This window comes from Eurytemora carolleeae, unplaced genomic scaffold, assembly GCF_000591075.1.
Source record: "Eurytemora carolleeae unplaced genomic scaffold, Eaff_2.0 scaffold275, whole genome shotgun sequence".
NCBI lineage: Eukaryota > Metazoa > Arthropoda > Copepoda > Calanoida > Temoridae > Eurytemora > Eurytemora carolleeae.
The window spans coordinates 224,236-241,250 of NW_019396230.1; the positions used below are offsets into that span (position 1 = coordinate 224,236).

The following is a 17,015-nucleotide window of genomic DNA, read 5'->3' on the forward strand; positions in this document are numbered from 1 at the left end:
CCCCTAGAAACCTTCCCTAGACACCTAAAAGCATTCATGACCCTCACACCCCCCTTCCCCTTCCCCCCTCATCCCCCCTGACCCCATATTGTCTGCTGGGGTTTGGACTAAAAACCTTTTAGGAAAATTAGGATTTTTGAGAAACAAAACATGAAGCAAAGAAAGTAAAAACTGTAAATATTTCTCGTTTTATTTTAACTTGAAGAAAGTTAACATTCATTTTCGTAAATATGGCTCAAATGTTGGGACAGTTTGGGAATTTAGAGTCTTTTATAAACTCAAACTAAAATTTAATTCAAATAAAAAATTATTTACAATGTCTAATTTTTATTTTATTTTCTAAATTCATTTTTATTTTTTGATTTTTTGATGGTTTATTAATCAATTTATTAACTTATTTATTGCTTTATTATTTGATTTACCAATAGATCATGTGGAAGTGAATCCGACTTTTATCTGAACTGGAGTGTCGAAAGAGGACAACCTAGAAGACAAGGTTTTCATTTATTCATTCTTCCTTTCATCCTTTCATTATTCATTCTTCCTTTCATTATTCATTCTTACTTTCATTCCTTCATCCTTTCATTATTCATTCTTACTTTCATTTCTTCATTCTTTCATTATGTATTATTCCTTTCATCCCCTCATCCTTTCATTATTCATTCTTACTTTCATTTCTTCATTCTTTCATTATTCATTCTTCCTTTCATCCCTTCATCCTTTCATTATTCATTCTTCCTTTCATTTCTTCATTCTTTCATTATTAATTCTTCCTTTCATCCCTTCATCCTTTCATTATTCATTCTTCCTTTAATCCCCTCATCCTTTCATTATGCATTATTCCTTTCATCCCCTCATCCTTTCATTATTTATTCATCCTTTCATCCCCTCATCCTTTCATTATTTATTCTTACTTTCATTTCTTCATTCTTTCATTATTCATTCTTCCTTTCATCCCCTCATCCTTTCCTTTCACCATTTATTAACTTTATCTGTTCATCATTTCAGTTTTTAATTTTTCAAACAATATTTTTGTCTACACCATCCTATGTTTTCATACTTTTTTTTTAACTATTTGAACACATTTCATAATTTAAAATATCGAAGGTCTACAAAATTGGGTTGCCAAGATATGGGTATTAAAAATTAGAGTTTGTGGCAAAAACTAAATTCCTTTGTCATTTTGTGGTTCATTCTTTATTGATTTGAATAATCTAATTCTTAGATTTAAAAACTTAGGTTCCGTTCCATGGTCTGGTTCCTCAGGTTCCCAGTATAATGGAGCAGGAACAGGAAGTGGAATTTGGAACCCTGGAACCGGAAATGGGACCTGGAATGGCCGGAACTGGAACGGGACATTAGACCGGATGTCGATGAGCTCAGGAGAGTCCCAGTCAAGTGGATCTAACTATGATCAACCTAAAACAGTTCTAAAGGTATAAGAACCAGGACTCATCGATTAGAATAATATTGATAATAATGATGATGATAATAATAATAATAATAATGATAATAATAATAATAACAATAATAATAATAATAATAATAATAATAATAATAATAATAATAATAACAATAATAATAATAATAATAATAATAATAATAACAATAATAAAATAATAATTTCAGGTGACGACCTCCCCACAAGTATTAAAACGATTACCGAGCAGTAGAGGATTTATTCGACCTCTCTCCCCCTCCATGTCCTCCGCCTCCTCCCTCTCACCGCCCCTCACACCTAAGTCCTTGAGGCGGGTACTCCAGCAGCAAGGAGGAGAAGGAGATCATCTCCGCCGTCAAATTGCCGCCGCGCCGTGCAGCTGTGGATCCGCCGCACCTCGGGAGGTTCCTGGATTTGAAAACTATGATGTTCCAAGGAATTTAGGAAATCAGGTTGGAACTAATTGTTTTCCCTCTCTCATTAAATAATTAATTTACATGGATATCTCATTTATGTATGCCAGAGGGGGCTGGATCTTAGCTACCTGTCCATTTATATTCGTCCCTTTAAACTAAGAAATCCATTTATGTTCGTCCCTTTAAACTAAGAAGTCTATTTGTATTCGTCCCTTTAAACTAAGAAGTCCATTTATAATCGTCCCTTTAAACTATTCATATTCTCAACAAAATTCTTAACTTTTCATTTTAGTTTTTACTCCCTGCAAAACCTTAAGTTACGGCTATGCTACAAAGCTGCTATAATAGGCTTAGTGCAAGTTTTTGTGAATTTTTCCTCCAATTTTCAAACATTTTACAAGAGATTAACGGGGTTTCGTAAATAATGATGTTTCAGCAAAAAGACAGGAAAAAGTTGAAAGGAGTGGAATAGAATTAAATTCTTGAATCTAATCTGTAGAACCGATTTAAATACCTTTCTTTCAACATTTAGTAATTCAAGAATGAAGCTGGTAAGTTGAGGTCTATATGAGGGGAAGGGGGGGGGGGATTTAAACCGTCCTGAACAAAAAATAATTCAAAAAACCAGTTTAAATTTTCTTTACAGAAACACCGGTTGGAAATAAGAGTATTTATATATTGCTTATCATATCCCTCATATATTCTTCGAGAATACTTCTATTACATCTTTAATAAAAGTCAGGTTTTATTTTAATTATCTGAAATAATCCCAGTTTAACCAGTTTAGAACCGTATTGCAACGTGACCTACTATAAATATTCGCATATTTTCACTTCATTAAACCTTGCCAATTTGTTGCATGAAAACATTAAATCGCAAATATTTCGTTAATCACGAATAAAAGCTAACAATATTGTTTTTACAACTCCACAGGGTGATCCAGATTATAAATATGAAATTTAGCAACAGTTTTAACCCAAAACCAGTTTGGAAATTGGCATAAAAAAACATTTTTGTGGTCGTCCCATATGAGCTCAAAATTGAAAGTTTTGCGATTGTTCCTTGATGGGCGTTGAACCCTTGTTATCTTGAAACTATTTTCGTGTCCGTTGTCTGTTTATCTATTTATCTATGTATGTTTTTATATTTGTATATTTGTCTGTCAACGCTTATCTATTCTTTATATTTATTGAGCTCTGCCATGTTTATCTTACTTTCATGCTTGACTTTCTTTCCTTTTTAGTTTGTATTTAAACCCTTTTAAAAACTAGGAGTTTCACAATATATATTAATATAAATTTCATTTCTTCAAAGTATCAAGAAATATATTTTAATTAGTTTTGAATTGTGGAAAACTTGAGAGACTTAATTTCAAGTCAATCTCCCTTGAAAGGTTTGTCTAATCAAGAATATCCATGTGCATTTATACTGCAGAAACAATAAAGGAACTAATCACTTTTCTAGATAAAAAACAACAACTTTCTCTTCATTATTGATCAGATAATGATGTAAATGGTACGGTTATGAATCAGACATGCCCTTTTTATTAAATGACAGGATAATTCAAATTTCAAAGACAGTCCCTTTAAAGTTTATACTCCGACATTTTTCAATACTTTACCTACCTTCTTTACTTCTGTCTATTTAATGTTTTAACCCACATGTGAAAGAATAACAGAGCTTCTAAAAACAACAAAACCCCTTCACATGTGAACTCTAAAAAAATCCCAAAAGGTCCCACCGTCTCTCACACAAAGACCCCCCCCCCCACGGTGCTTAAGGAGAATCGTAAAAAGAAAGAATAACAAGCCACTGAAGAGACTGAAGATAGCCATATCCTATTGGTCCCCCCTCTATACACACACAAAGAACCCCCCCCCCCTTCAGGGCCGTCTGTATAGTTCTAAATAAAGCAGATGAATTGCTGAAAAGTGCAGATGTGGAGTTTTTATACAACCATAACACTGCACTGGTTCTTTTATACATCCAATGCTAGACTGTTTTCACAGGCAATATATTTATATATTGTCTGTATACAGAACCTGGGAAAACCCCATTCTGCAATCCGGAAGAGAAGAGGGGTGGGGGGTGAGGCGGGGGGTGTCTTGGCTGTAGGGGAGATTTAAAAAAAATATTTTGTTAAAGGAATTGAGTCTTTGTCACAAATTTAGTTTTTGTAAAACCTATTTCTTCGCAGCCTTATGATGTAAACCTTTGATATTTCAAACTTACATTATTTGATCTAATATCTTTCAAAGTTTGAAATATTAAAGGTCTACGACATTGGGTTGCAACGATTTTGAAATTAGAAACTCAAAGTTTGTGGCAAAAACTCAATTCCTTTGTTAATATTTCAGGATGCTCTGCAGTTTTATGATACACCAAGAAACATTAAGGAAGCTTTAGGGTCTAGCCACCAGTCTCAAAAGGTAGAATTTTAGTATTGCTTAAAATAAAAGTACATAGCTGTCAAAAAATACATTTTTATCATTTAAAGAACTAACTCATATTTGAATCGTTTTTGTTTATTTGATTCAGTTTTTAAAGATTCATTGATTAATTGCTTCATTGATTTGATAATAAGTGATTGATTTAATAATTATATATTTATGCAATAACGAAAGGTTGATTTAATAATGTTTGATTGAATTAATAATAATTGATTGAATTAATAATAATTAATTGACTTGATAATAATAGATTGATTCAATAATAGTTTTAGATTGAAGATTGATTTTATGACAATTGAATATTTTATTAGTAACTAATCGATTTAATAACAATGGCTTGATTTACAATTAATTAGCTTATTTAATACTTGCTGAAAGGCCCGGCGTTGCCCGTGAAAATATTTTTGAAAAATTATTAAAGTCCACAAAAAAATTCAGCCCAATCGGTCCAGCCGTTTGCACGGCTATAGACAATATATTCGAATGTTTTGTTTTATTCATAGATTAATGAATTAATTGTTAAGGATGGAATGGGTAATTATGATATCCCTGGTGATCCTCTCCCTGTCTTCACTAAACCCTGCGGCTGCCTCATGAGACTGACAACCTCCAACACTGGTGAGGTGAGGGTGGTGACCTCAACCCCCGCCGAGGTGATGTTGATGACCCAAGGGGAGGGTGAGGGCAGAAGATCGAATAATAGTACACTGGATAGAGATATGACATGGACATGTGCCAGGTAAACTAAAAACTAGCAAAAAGAAAAATCTTGAACTAAAAAAAAACATTTTGAAAAAAATTTTAATAAAATTTGTTATATATTATAGAGAGGGTAGTACAGGAGAGTGTAGTGAGCTGAAGATACCCCGGGTAAAGCTGACCGGCCAAGGAAGAATGCCTGTGGTGGATATGAGTAAAATAAATGCAATCAGGCAAGCAACACAATATTTAACAGTATTATAAATTCTGAATTTAATCTTTTATACAAATAAAGTAGATTTTGTCTGCTAGGTTTAACAAGAAATCAGAACTTATTTGTTAAGAATTTGAAATCTAACAAAAATTATCTAAATTTTTCTTTTGAAAAGAAATTAACAATTTTATTCATATTAAGTTTTATTTATTTATTTATTTATTTATTTTATTTATTTATTTTTTTTTTTTTTCTCACCAAAAATCCTCCTTCTTTACCCTGCCCTTCCCTTTCCTGGTCCTATACCCCTCTCCTGATATATAGTGCCCCTGCCCCTTCCCTTTCCTGGCCCTATACCCCTCTCCTGATATATAGTGCCCCTGCCCCTCTCTCAGTTCAATTTTTTAAATTCCTGAATTCAAGCCAAACAAGACGAAGTGTTAGATCCGTTCAATATTTAGTTCCTGTTTTACCTTCTATATCGTATACCTTCCATTCAATATTTAGTTCCTGTTTTACCTTCTATGCGTATACCTTCCATTCAATATTTATTTCCTGTTTTACCTTCTATACGTATATACCTTCCATTCAATATTTAGTTCCTGTTTTACCTTCTATGCGTATACCTTCCATTCAATATTTATTTCCTGTTTTTCCTTCTCTAGTCTATACCTTCCATTCAATATTTAGTTCCTGTTTTACCCTCCCTAGTCTATACCTTCCGCTTAATATTTAGTTCCTGTTTTTCCTTCTGTATCGTATACCTTCCATTCAATATATATTTAGTTCCTGTTTTACCCTCCCTAGCCTATACCTTCCGTTTAATATTTAGTTTATGTTTTTACTTCTGTATCGTTTACCTTCCTAAGTTCCTGTTTTACCTTTCCTAGCCTATACCTTCCATTTAATATCTATTTCCTGTTTTACCTTCTCTATTCTTTACCTTCCATTTAATATTTAGTTCCTGTTTTACCTTCCCTAGCTTATAGCTTCCATTCAATATTTAGTTCCTGTTTTACCCTCCCTAGTCTATACCTCCTTTCAATATTTAGTTCCTGTTTTACCTTCTCTATTCTTTACCTTCCATTCAATATTTAGTTCCTGTTTTACCTTCCCTAGCGAATACTTTCCAATCAATTCTCTTCCTTTCTTTCGCATCTTCATTATTTATTGCTATTCTGTTCGCCCCTCCTCCATTTCTTGTTCTACTCCATTTTTCTCCTTTTCATGCCCCCTAACCTCCCTCCTCCAATTTTTTATCCTTGAATGAAATTGTGTTTGTTCCCAGGTGTCTATCTGAACCTCCATCAGAGAAGGATCAAGCTCCTGCTGCTGGCCGGTCATTATCACCAAACATAATTTCAGGTAAAATTATAGAATAGAAATTGAATCGATCAATATTTTAATAATAACAATACAAATAAAACAGGTTTTCCATGGAAGACCTGATTAAGTAAACATGTTTAAGCATTTAAAAACAATGTTATAAAATTTTTAAATAAAATATTTTTTTAACTGATTATTGAACCTTGGATAATGCAAAATGCAAATTATCATTAGCATTAATTTAAGTTTATCTCAACTCAAATACGAAAAGTTAAAGTTCATTTCTTCTTTTAATCTTTATTTCTCGTTAATTTTTTGCTTTTCCCTTTAATTTTAATAAATTTTTATTTTCTATTTCCTGTTATTTATCTTCTTAAAAAACATATTCTTTATTTAGCCAATTTTCTCTTTTTCGGCCATTCAACCTTTTCTTATTCTTTTATTTTCACCTCTAAGTAACCGTATCAAAACAAATCAATCTGAACTTTTTAAATCAGCTACTTCACCACCCCTGCCTTTTTTGACACCCTTTTCTTATCCCTTTCACCATATTTTTATCTGCCACTACCCCCCACCCACATTTATTTACCACTTGAACCTAAGCTTGTATAATGTTTCCCCCTGTTCTTGTCAATTATCGCATGCATGGCAGTTTAAACTTTTAAAAAATTAGGAATATTTTAAAGTATTTTTATCTGAACTTAGAAAATTGTGCATGACGAATAAATTACACGCTGAATTTTCCAGTTATTTTTCTCGTATACGTTCTATTAAGCATGTTCAATATAGATTGAAATAATAAATTTTAATTTTAAAAACTTCTTTTTGTTCAGGACTACCCCCTCGACACGGTGGTGGTCCAGTTTATGCACAGGTACCAACCCTTAAAGATTTTTAAAAAAAATGAGAGAAACAAATTTTATTTCTTGGTGTTCACATGTCACTTATCCAAATTAAGCTTAATTTGCATAAAAAATTTTAACTAAAGTTTAAATTAAATTTTATTCATTACAAAGTTATTTGGTTATATTTTCAACTTTTCTTTTAGATTGATCGTTCTAAGAAAATATGTCAAGGATGTAATCAGAAAATTCAGCATCGATGTAACAAACAGGTTGGCCGCGGGGCACCGCCTCCTCCAGACCATGCCAACTACACAAATATGGACTTTGCACAGTCCTTGTCCCTGTACGAAAACAGTCGAGACGTTCTCTCCAGACTAGAAAAACTACCTCAAAGTTTAACACGTGATCAAGTTGAGACTGAGAACTATCTCCCCATGTATTCCAGTTCAAATCCAGATTATGAATTAATGAGAGCACCGGAAAATTCGGAAAATGCCAAGTATCATGAAATGGCACCAATTAGTGCAGGTGACAGGTCGTCTTTGTGCAGTGATGACAGATCGTCTTTGTACAGCTCGAACTATGATATTGTAGACAGTATGGCGCTTATGAGTGATACCAGATTTGATACCATTAAACATGCTCCTAAAAACTTCATAAAAATTGACGATGAAACTTTTATGTACAAACCTGAAAAGGAAATCAGTCTACCAGATAATGCAGGGACAGGAATCAGTCTACAGGAGCAATCATTGGATCAGCTGGCGATCAGCCTGCAAGGGACGAATCTGTTCTCTGGTTACGTCACAATACCCAGATCTAAGGTTTCGGACAGCATACATAATCTCTCTAAGTCCCAGGAAAGTTTCAGATTCATGATTAAATCTGCAAAAAGTAGAAATCTAGAAAATCTAGAGAATCTAGGAGTAAATGTCAAGATTTCAAATATTCCCTTGATGCTTCCTTTGCAAAAACATTCTAAAGAATAAGTTCAAAATTACTAGGTTACTCTAAACTTTGCTAGAATTAGAATTAAATGCAGAAAATATTTAATTTTGTTATCCTGTCCCCTCTCTTGATCCTAATGTATCTGATTTTTATTTATTTTTGATCTAGAATTCTCATGATCTAAAGGGGACAAAGTGCTCTGTTATTTTCAAATAAATTCAACAGATATGAAACAGATAACGATTTGACACACTAACACAAGAACGAGCACAAAATATACATTTTTAAGTTAGTATTTTTACAGCAGAGTAAATAAAACTGTTTAGCTCTTACACATGTGTCAGATGCATTGTTTTAACCAAGTTTATTCATTTTTATTGTTCCATTTGAAGTTTTCTTTAATTTTTAATTGTAAAACTTTGCATTTGCAATTATTATTATTCTAATGAAACAGCAAGTTTTTTAAAATTCAAAGGATTTTGAGGTTAGAACATTTTTTATTAGAGAAGATCACAATTTCATAAATCAAAATTTAAATCAATATTTTCGATTTTATAAAAATGTGAAACATATTGTTCAGAGCCCTGTGTTAACGATGCGACGATCAGCCAGTGTACCTTGTAAACGGGATTCAACCAGTTCAGGAGGATCAGACTCAGGGGTCTCCACAGGATCACCCAGACAATCAACCTTGGATCAACTGGACTCCATCGACCAGACTTCAGGGGGGTCCAGTCCACAGTCAGAGATGCAAACAGAGGTTAATTAGAGGACTAGAAACTGATTCCTATAAAGCCTCAACATTTCCATGTTTGCCAAATCTGAAAAAAATGCCATGAAAGAATTTCTAAGCATAAAACTGTTGATAAAGCAGCATCCTTCATGGGAAATATAACTAGAGACTGAACTGTGACAAAATTTGCATCATCAAGATAATATTCTGTTTAAATTGCAATATATGTGAAGCTTCTTATCTGTGATTGTGAAATTAAGTTGAATATTTTGTTGCGCTTCATATTTAATTTTCTTATAATTTAAAATTCGTGTTTTTCAAATTTAATTCTGTTTCTCTAGACCATTTTAAATTAACATATTTTAATATCGATGGTTTCCAAAGGAATTAAGTCATTGCAATAAACTCTAATCTTCTAATCCCTATAATTTTGAAACCAAATGTTGTAAACCTTAGATATATAAAACTATGGAGTCTGCTGGATCAAATAATCTTAGTTTGAAATACCAAAGGTTTACACCATCATGTTTCAAAAATATAGGGATTTGAAATTTGAATCTGTGGCAAAGACTCGATTCCTTTACACTTTCTTTTTGTAATTAGATTATAAAAAAGTTCTACTTTAAAAATGTTCGTTTTTCTACCCGGTGTTATAAATATTAACCATAATTTGTTTAATAATGCGCCAACTTTTGCTGTTTTTACGCAATATACGCATAAAATGAAAAAATGTTAATATAAATGTTCCCACGAAGAAATCTCTGCGGGGGGGGGGGAGATTTTCTACAATTGCGTGGTATCAAATTCACACTAACTAGTCAAACCTCCAGTTTTTATAAACAATTTTACTCGAACAAGAACCCAAGAAAACACTAATAGATTGAATTGTAAAACAGTGTGCTGAAATAGAATATTTTGCTCAAATCAATTCTTATCTGAATAATTCGAAAACTTTTTTTTGGTACAGTTTACATATTATTCCTGGCTTTTATCGTTCAAAGATTCTTTTTAGTTTTCTAATTTTATTCTAAATTTGTATTTTTTTGCTGCTATATTTCTATTAATTTTCTCATTTATTATTCTATTTCCTTTCTTCAGCTTCAGTTCTAATTTTACCCTTAATTTTCTTGTTTATCAAAAATTAAATTTTAGCTTTAGAGATATTATTGTGCAAGTACTGGAAAAAGGCTTTCTTTGCAAATTCATCTTTTACATATAAACCTCATCTTATAGTGGAACATATCAACTATGTGGTAAAAAATGTACCATTTACAAACTTCTACTTCCTAAATATTACGTCATTGTATGGTCTTACTATTTATTAATAAATTTGTATTAGAATCGTAATTCATTCTTTCAGATCTTGGATAGGGGTACAGTAACCATATATATTCAAACTGCTATTACAAGTTGCAGCAATGAAATGAATAAAGAAGGAAATGGATAAAGATAGCGATCAGGGATATACAACAACAAAAAATAATCCATATTTTATCATGATACTAGGATGCTAAAATAGAAATACTTGAATAAGAACTAGGATTAGGATGCTATATAATAGGATAGTAATTAGGATCAAGGTTCTAGGATGCTAAGATAGAGATACTCGGATAGAGATTAGGATAAGTTTTCTAGGATGCTAAGATAGAGATACTTAGATAGAGATAAGGATCAAGGTTCTAGGATGCTAAGATAGACATACTTGGATAGAGATTAGGATCAAGGTTCTAGGTTGCTAAAATAGAGATTCTAGGAGTAGGATTAGGATCAAGGTTCTAGGATGCTAAGATAGAGATACTTGGATAGAGATTAGGATAAGTGTTCTAGGATGCTAAGATAGAGATACTTAGATAGAGATTAGGATCAAGGTTCTAGGATGCTAAGATAGAGATACTTGGATGGAGATTAGGATCAACGTTCTAGGTTGCAAAAATAGAGATACTTGGATAGAGATTAGGATCAAGGTTCTAGGATGGTAAATAGAGATACTAGGATAGAGATTAGAATCAAGGTTCTAGGTTGCTAAAATAGAGATACTTGGATAGTAATTAGGATCAAGGTTCTAGGATGCTAAGATAGAGATACTTGGATAGTGATTAGGATGAGTGTTCTAGGATGCTAAATAGAGATATTGGATAGAGATTAGGATCAAGGTTCTAGGTTGCTAAATAGAGATACTAGGAAAGAGATTAGGATCAAGTTTCTAGGATGCTAAAATAGAGATACTAGGATAGAAATTAGAATCAGTGTTCTAGGATGCTAAGATAGAGATACTTGGATAGAGATTAGGATCAAGGTTCTAGGATGCTAAATAGATATACTTGGATAGAGATTAGGATCAGTGTTCTAGGATGATAAGATAGAGATACTTAGATAGAGATTAGGATCAAGGTTCTAGGTTACTAAAATAGAGATACTAGGATAGAGATTACGATCAGTGTTCTAGGATGCTAAGATAGAGATACTTGGATAGAGAATAAGATCAAGGTTCTAGGATGCTAAGATAGAGATACTTGGATAGAGATTAGGATCAATGTTCTGGGATGCTAAATAGAGATACTAGGATAAGGATTTAGATTATGACACTAGGATACTAGGATAGAGATACTAAGATAAGGATTAGGATCGGGATTCTAGGATGCTAGGATAGATAAACTAGGATAACGATTAGAATCAAGGTTCTAGGATGCTAGGATAGAAATAATAGGATAAGGCTTAGGATTAGGGTTCTAGGATACTATTAGGATCAGGGCGTGTTAAAATAAAGATAATAGGATAAGACTTAGGATCAGGGTTCTAGGATGCTTGGATACATATACTAGGATCAGGATACTACGATGTTAGTATACAGATACTATTTAGGATAAGGATTAGTATTATGATTTTAGGATGCTAGTATAGAGATACTAAGATAAGGATTAAGAAAAGAATACTAGAAGGCTCATATACAGATACTAGGATAAGAATCAAGATCAGGGTTCAAGGATAAGGATACTACGATAAGGATTAGGAAAAGGATACTAGGATACTCTCTAGGTAAAAAAGCGATGCCAGGCAGAATAGTTGGAGATGTACAGGATAAAGGTATTAGTATCTGTAGGATTAAAAAATTAAGGAAAAAGTAAGGTTTACAGATAAAGAGAATTAAATTACCAGGATAAGATAAGAAAAGAGATAAGAATGCGAGACAGTGCAAAATAAGATTTACGGATAAAGAGAATTAAATTACTAGGATAAGATAAGAAAAAAGATAAGAATGAGACAGTGAAAAATAAGGTTTACGGATAAAGAGAATTAAATTACTAGGATAAGTTAAGAAAATAGATAAGAATGAGACGGTGAAAAATAAGATTTACGGATAAAGAGAATTAAATCACTAGGATAAGATAAGAAAAGAGATAAGAATGAGACAGTGAAAAATAAGATTTACGGATAAAGAGAATTAAATTACTAGGATAAGATAAGAATGAGACGGTGAAAAATAAGATTTACGGATAAAGAGAATTAACTCTATATATCTATATATCTATATAAAGACTAAGAAGACCAAAATAAAAAAGTTCAGGGGATTTAAGTTCCTGAAAACCCATTAAATATGTGCACCAGTATTCAATTTAAATTTTAGAGTTTTGATATAAAAGCTGTAAGTAAAGCCTGAACCAGGAATCTTGAAGCCTTATCCGGTTATACCTTCTTAAACCTTAATACAAATTGAAACGCCTTATTCAATTTTTGAAATGATGTACAAATTATATTTAAATCTTCTACAATCTACATTTATTTAACTACACATATATAAATGCATAAATAAATATTTAAAAGTATCCTTTGCATATGTAACTTACTATGTTATTGTTACACTTTACGCTTATACCTTCTTGAACCTTAAAAAAAAATTAAAACGCAATATTAATTTTTTTAAATGATGTACAATATATATTTAAATCTTCTACAATCTACATCTATCTAAGTACACATACATGACTGCATATATACTTATAAGTATGCATCATTGCATATGTAACATACTTTTTACAATACATCTAAACGTATTTATAAACGTTTATATGTAATTTTATAATATGCCATATTCATTTCACAAATTTATACATAAATCAATACATTTACTGTCTACATTTAAATATAATTAAATAAAATTTACCGTCTACATTTATACATAAATATATACATTTACCGTCTACATTTATATATAAATATATGCATTTACCGTCTATACTTATTACTTATACATAAATCAATACATTTACCGTCTACATTTATATAAATCAATACATTTACAGTCTATATTTATACATAAATAAATACATTTACCGTCTACATTTATGCATAAATATATACATTTACCGTCTACATTTATACATAAATATACACATTTACCGTCTATATTTATATATAAATAGATACATTTACCGTCTACATTTAAACACAAATCAATATATTAATCTATATTCTATACAGCCTTCATGTATTCATCAAATTACTTCTAAAATCTATATATCTCTAAAAATCTTAACTAACTATGCATTCCTTTTCTTATTCAACTGTGTATGGTTCGATGTAAATTTATTTGATCAATAAAATATCTGAAAAAAATTATATGTATTTTGTAAATATTTTAAAATAAAACGTGTTTTTGCAGATTTCAATATACAGATAAATAACGATCATCTTTTTAGCATTTCGGAAACTTATTCATTATTTTGTCACACACATGTTTAGGCCGTAAAACATCTTTTATAATTTGGGGAATAATTTTTTAACCTCACACCATAAAAATGTCATTCATCCTTTCTAGCAACAATTTAAAAACTTCATTTTCTTAATCAGTTTCTCACATACAAAACAGAAAAGAAAAAAGTTTAAGTATGTTTTTAGGTATATTAAAATTGATAGAGGAAGGAGGCAACGAATCATAAAGAATTTGACATTTAATAAAAATATTTTGAAAGGATAACTTCATGTTTTTTCATAAAGTGCAGACAAATTTTCATTTCTCATGTTACTCGTATTTTGTATACTTCTTAATTGAAGAAAAATAACGGAGGGGAATACTGACCCACCCCCACCCCAACTCAGAATTTCTTAAAATTTAGAGCAAATATTTGTGAAACTGATATATTTTTGTATGACAAGAATAAGTATAATGTTGACTACTACAAGAGGATTTAAAACTTTTACTTTCATTTTAAAGAAAATCATTTTGTTTATTCATCTGATTTGTAGGTCATAGCCTCGTAGGTTGGTTCCTTTATGATAGTTCCTTTACGGTGAATTCCCAAAAGTTGTTTTTAGATATTTTCGTTCATGCATTTAGATTACAACAAGTTTAGGAAAGGAGGGGTTGAAGTAAACAGCTGGGGGGGGGGGCAAAAAAGTACGCCCCCACCCTCTCCCCCAAAGTTCAGTTTTCATGGATAGATAAAAACATGTTAAACAATGTACTCTGCTCATTGTCAATTATCAGTGTATAGCCCTAACAACCCCACNCAGTTCTCCCCTCCTTCCTAATAGTCTCGATACCCCTATTCCTTCCTTCTTTCCTTCGTTTCCTTATTTAGCATACTTCCACCTTTAAATTTGTGGTAAATAACTATTTTTTAAGGTAATTTCTGAAACATTTTCTTTTTTCTTCATCATTCTTTTAAAATTCTTAGTTATCCATTACAACATTTTTTTCTTTCTTTCTTTTAATATTTCTTTTATTGCCTTTGCTGTATTTTCTTTTTGCTCTCTCCAGAACGCTTTTCCTTCAATTTTCTCTTATCAGTCGTCTTTATTCATATGCCGTTCCAATTTTCCTTGAACTCCAGCGTTTTTTTCAAATATTAAAAAAATGTAACTGAATACGAAAACGATGAAAATTGTATAAAAAATTTAAAATGAGAACATCTCAATTATATCAATCCTGAGCGGTTTAAGGAAGAATAATTATTTAAAATGTTAATTAATTATACCTTGACAGTCCTTTTTTAAAAGATGATTCTTTCACATATTTCCTCCTAGGCCTAAATATTTGAATAATCGTCTTCATAATTTCCTAAATCCTCTCCTCTTACACACACAACTCCTTCATTCTTCAAAAATATATAATTTTCATTTTTAAAGATTCTTTGTCTTCACTAGGGGTGGATGGACAAGAAGCATGTGTCACTTTTTTAACATATTATCCCTGCTCATAACTATTCCTTTTTCCTATTATCCTGTCTTCTGTTTTCTATTTTCTTTTATAAAATGATGAATTCAGTTAATTTTCTATTTTTTCTTAATGTTCCGTCCGTTATAGTTTTCACCATTTTCTTAGTTTTCGTTTTATTATTTTTTCAGCCATATGCTTAATTTTCCAGTATTTTCTCAATATTTATTCTAAACTTCATTCCTCCACTGTCCCCTTTTCTCTCTTTTCGTCTTCTCTTCTCTTTTCTCCTTCTCCTCATTTTCCCCCTTCTCCTCTTGCTCCTCTTTCTCCTCCTTCTCCTCCTTCTCCTCCTTCTCCTCCTTTTCCTCCTTTTCCTCCTNCTCCCTTCTCCTCCTTCTCCTCCTTCACCTCCTTCTCCTCCTTCTCCTTTTTATCCTCCTTTTCCTCCTTCTCCTCCTTCTCCTCCTGCATATCATTCTCCTCCTTCTCCTCCTTCTTTTTGACATTTCCATTCATCAAATTAAACCTTTGAATCTGAGGTATAGTAAAGATATTATTCAAACATTTATCATTCATCGAGCAGGGGAAATATATGTGGAAATGTAGGGGAATAAGGGGAAATAGGGGCAATAGGGGGGAACAAGGGGATTCAGGTGAAATTGGGTGAATTCAGGGGATTTCAGAGAAAATCCGGAGATTCAGGGGCAGGAGAGAGATCAGAGGAAGAATTCTGAATCAGGATGGTAGAGGAAAAATCAAGTGGATTCAGCTAAAAACAAGCGAAACAATTGTGGTGTTCAGGGGAAATCGAGTATAGAGGATTCAGGCGAAACTATCAGGGGATTCAGACACAGACAAGGAAAGTAGGAAAAACGACGTTTTGCAGGAGAATTTAGAAAGATCCAGTTTTAGACTTAATTCTTATATTAACAAACTAGACGGAGAAGATAAAACATTTTATCATCAAAAAAAAGATTTGCCGAAGTGGAGAATCTAAAACAGAACGTAGACTGGAGAAAATATGTGATTTGGACAGAGATTAAGAAAACAGTGAGTCTGAAACAACAAAATACAGAAGTGATACTTTGATACAAAAACTATATTTATCGCCATTAAAAGGACTGTTGATTTATTTCCAAGTGACCCTACAGAGATCCATGCCAGATTCCAAACGCGGCATTCTTTTCAACCCTTTCTGGGTAAGAAAGAAGAAAAAAATGTTGTTTCTCAATTCGAAAAGAGATAAATTCTGTTATTTTACTTTCTTGTCTTGCCTGTATAAATCCGGAATATATTTTTAAGATCATATTTCTTCAGAAAGAAAACTAGAATAGTCAACAATTATTGGTGTTAGAAAGGTTGGAATGGTACCGTTGTGAATCGGTTGTTCAACTCCTCAAATAAAGGGTTGCTTGAAATGACGTCGGCAGTCCCTTTAAACAAGACGCTGTGGTTTTTGTGCTAAAGCAATAAAAGAATTTGAATTGAAAATAATGTGTTTATTATGAGCTTGGCTTGGTGTGTGCAGGGGTTGGGTGCATTATTCATTTTCAAGCCACTATCAGTCTAATTTAAATGATAATTATAATCTTTATCTCTCTATTTTATTCAGAAAATGTTGAGCAAATTTTAAAATATAGGATGACAATTAAAAGAGGAATGGAACAGCTGTCCAGAAACCAAAATGAACACCAAAAAAACCCTAAAAAATGAATGGTTAAAATTAAATATGCCTAAAAGGGTGGGAAGTCTGAATCTATGAATATCCTGGGGGGGGGGTCCTGCT

At 32.0% G+C, this 17,015-nt stretch overlaps 1 protein-coding gene across 1 annotated transcript in view; it reads left to right on the forward strand.

The window, feature by feature from the left end:
* Positions 1–9,421, forward strand: part of LOC111698786 (uncharacterized) — a 10,898-nt gene extending 1,477 nt beyond the window's left edge. The window contains exons 3-12 of the mRNA XM_023469217.1: positions 429–496; positions 1,240–1,436; positions 1,630–1,893; positions 4,215–4,286; positions 4,832–5,046; positions 5,135–5,239; positions 6,509–6,585; positions 7,380–7,420; positions 7,595–8,251; positions 8,920–9,421. Coding sequence (XP_023324985.1) covers positions 429–496; positions 1,240–1,436; positions 1,630–1,893; positions 4,215–4,286; positions 4,832–5,046; positions 5,135–5,239; positions 6,509–6,585; positions 7,380–7,420; positions 7,595–8,251; positions 8,920–9,108 — 1,885 coding nt within the window. The 3' untranslated portion in view covers positions 9,109–9,421. The remainder of the gene's footprint in view (positions 1–428; positions 497–1,239; positions 1,437–1,629; positions 1,894–4,214; positions 4,287–4,831; positions 5,047–5,134; positions 5,240–6,508; positions 6,586–7,379; positions 7,421–7,594; positions 8,252–8,919) is intronic.
* Positions 9,422–17,015: the final 7,594 nt, after the last annotated feature.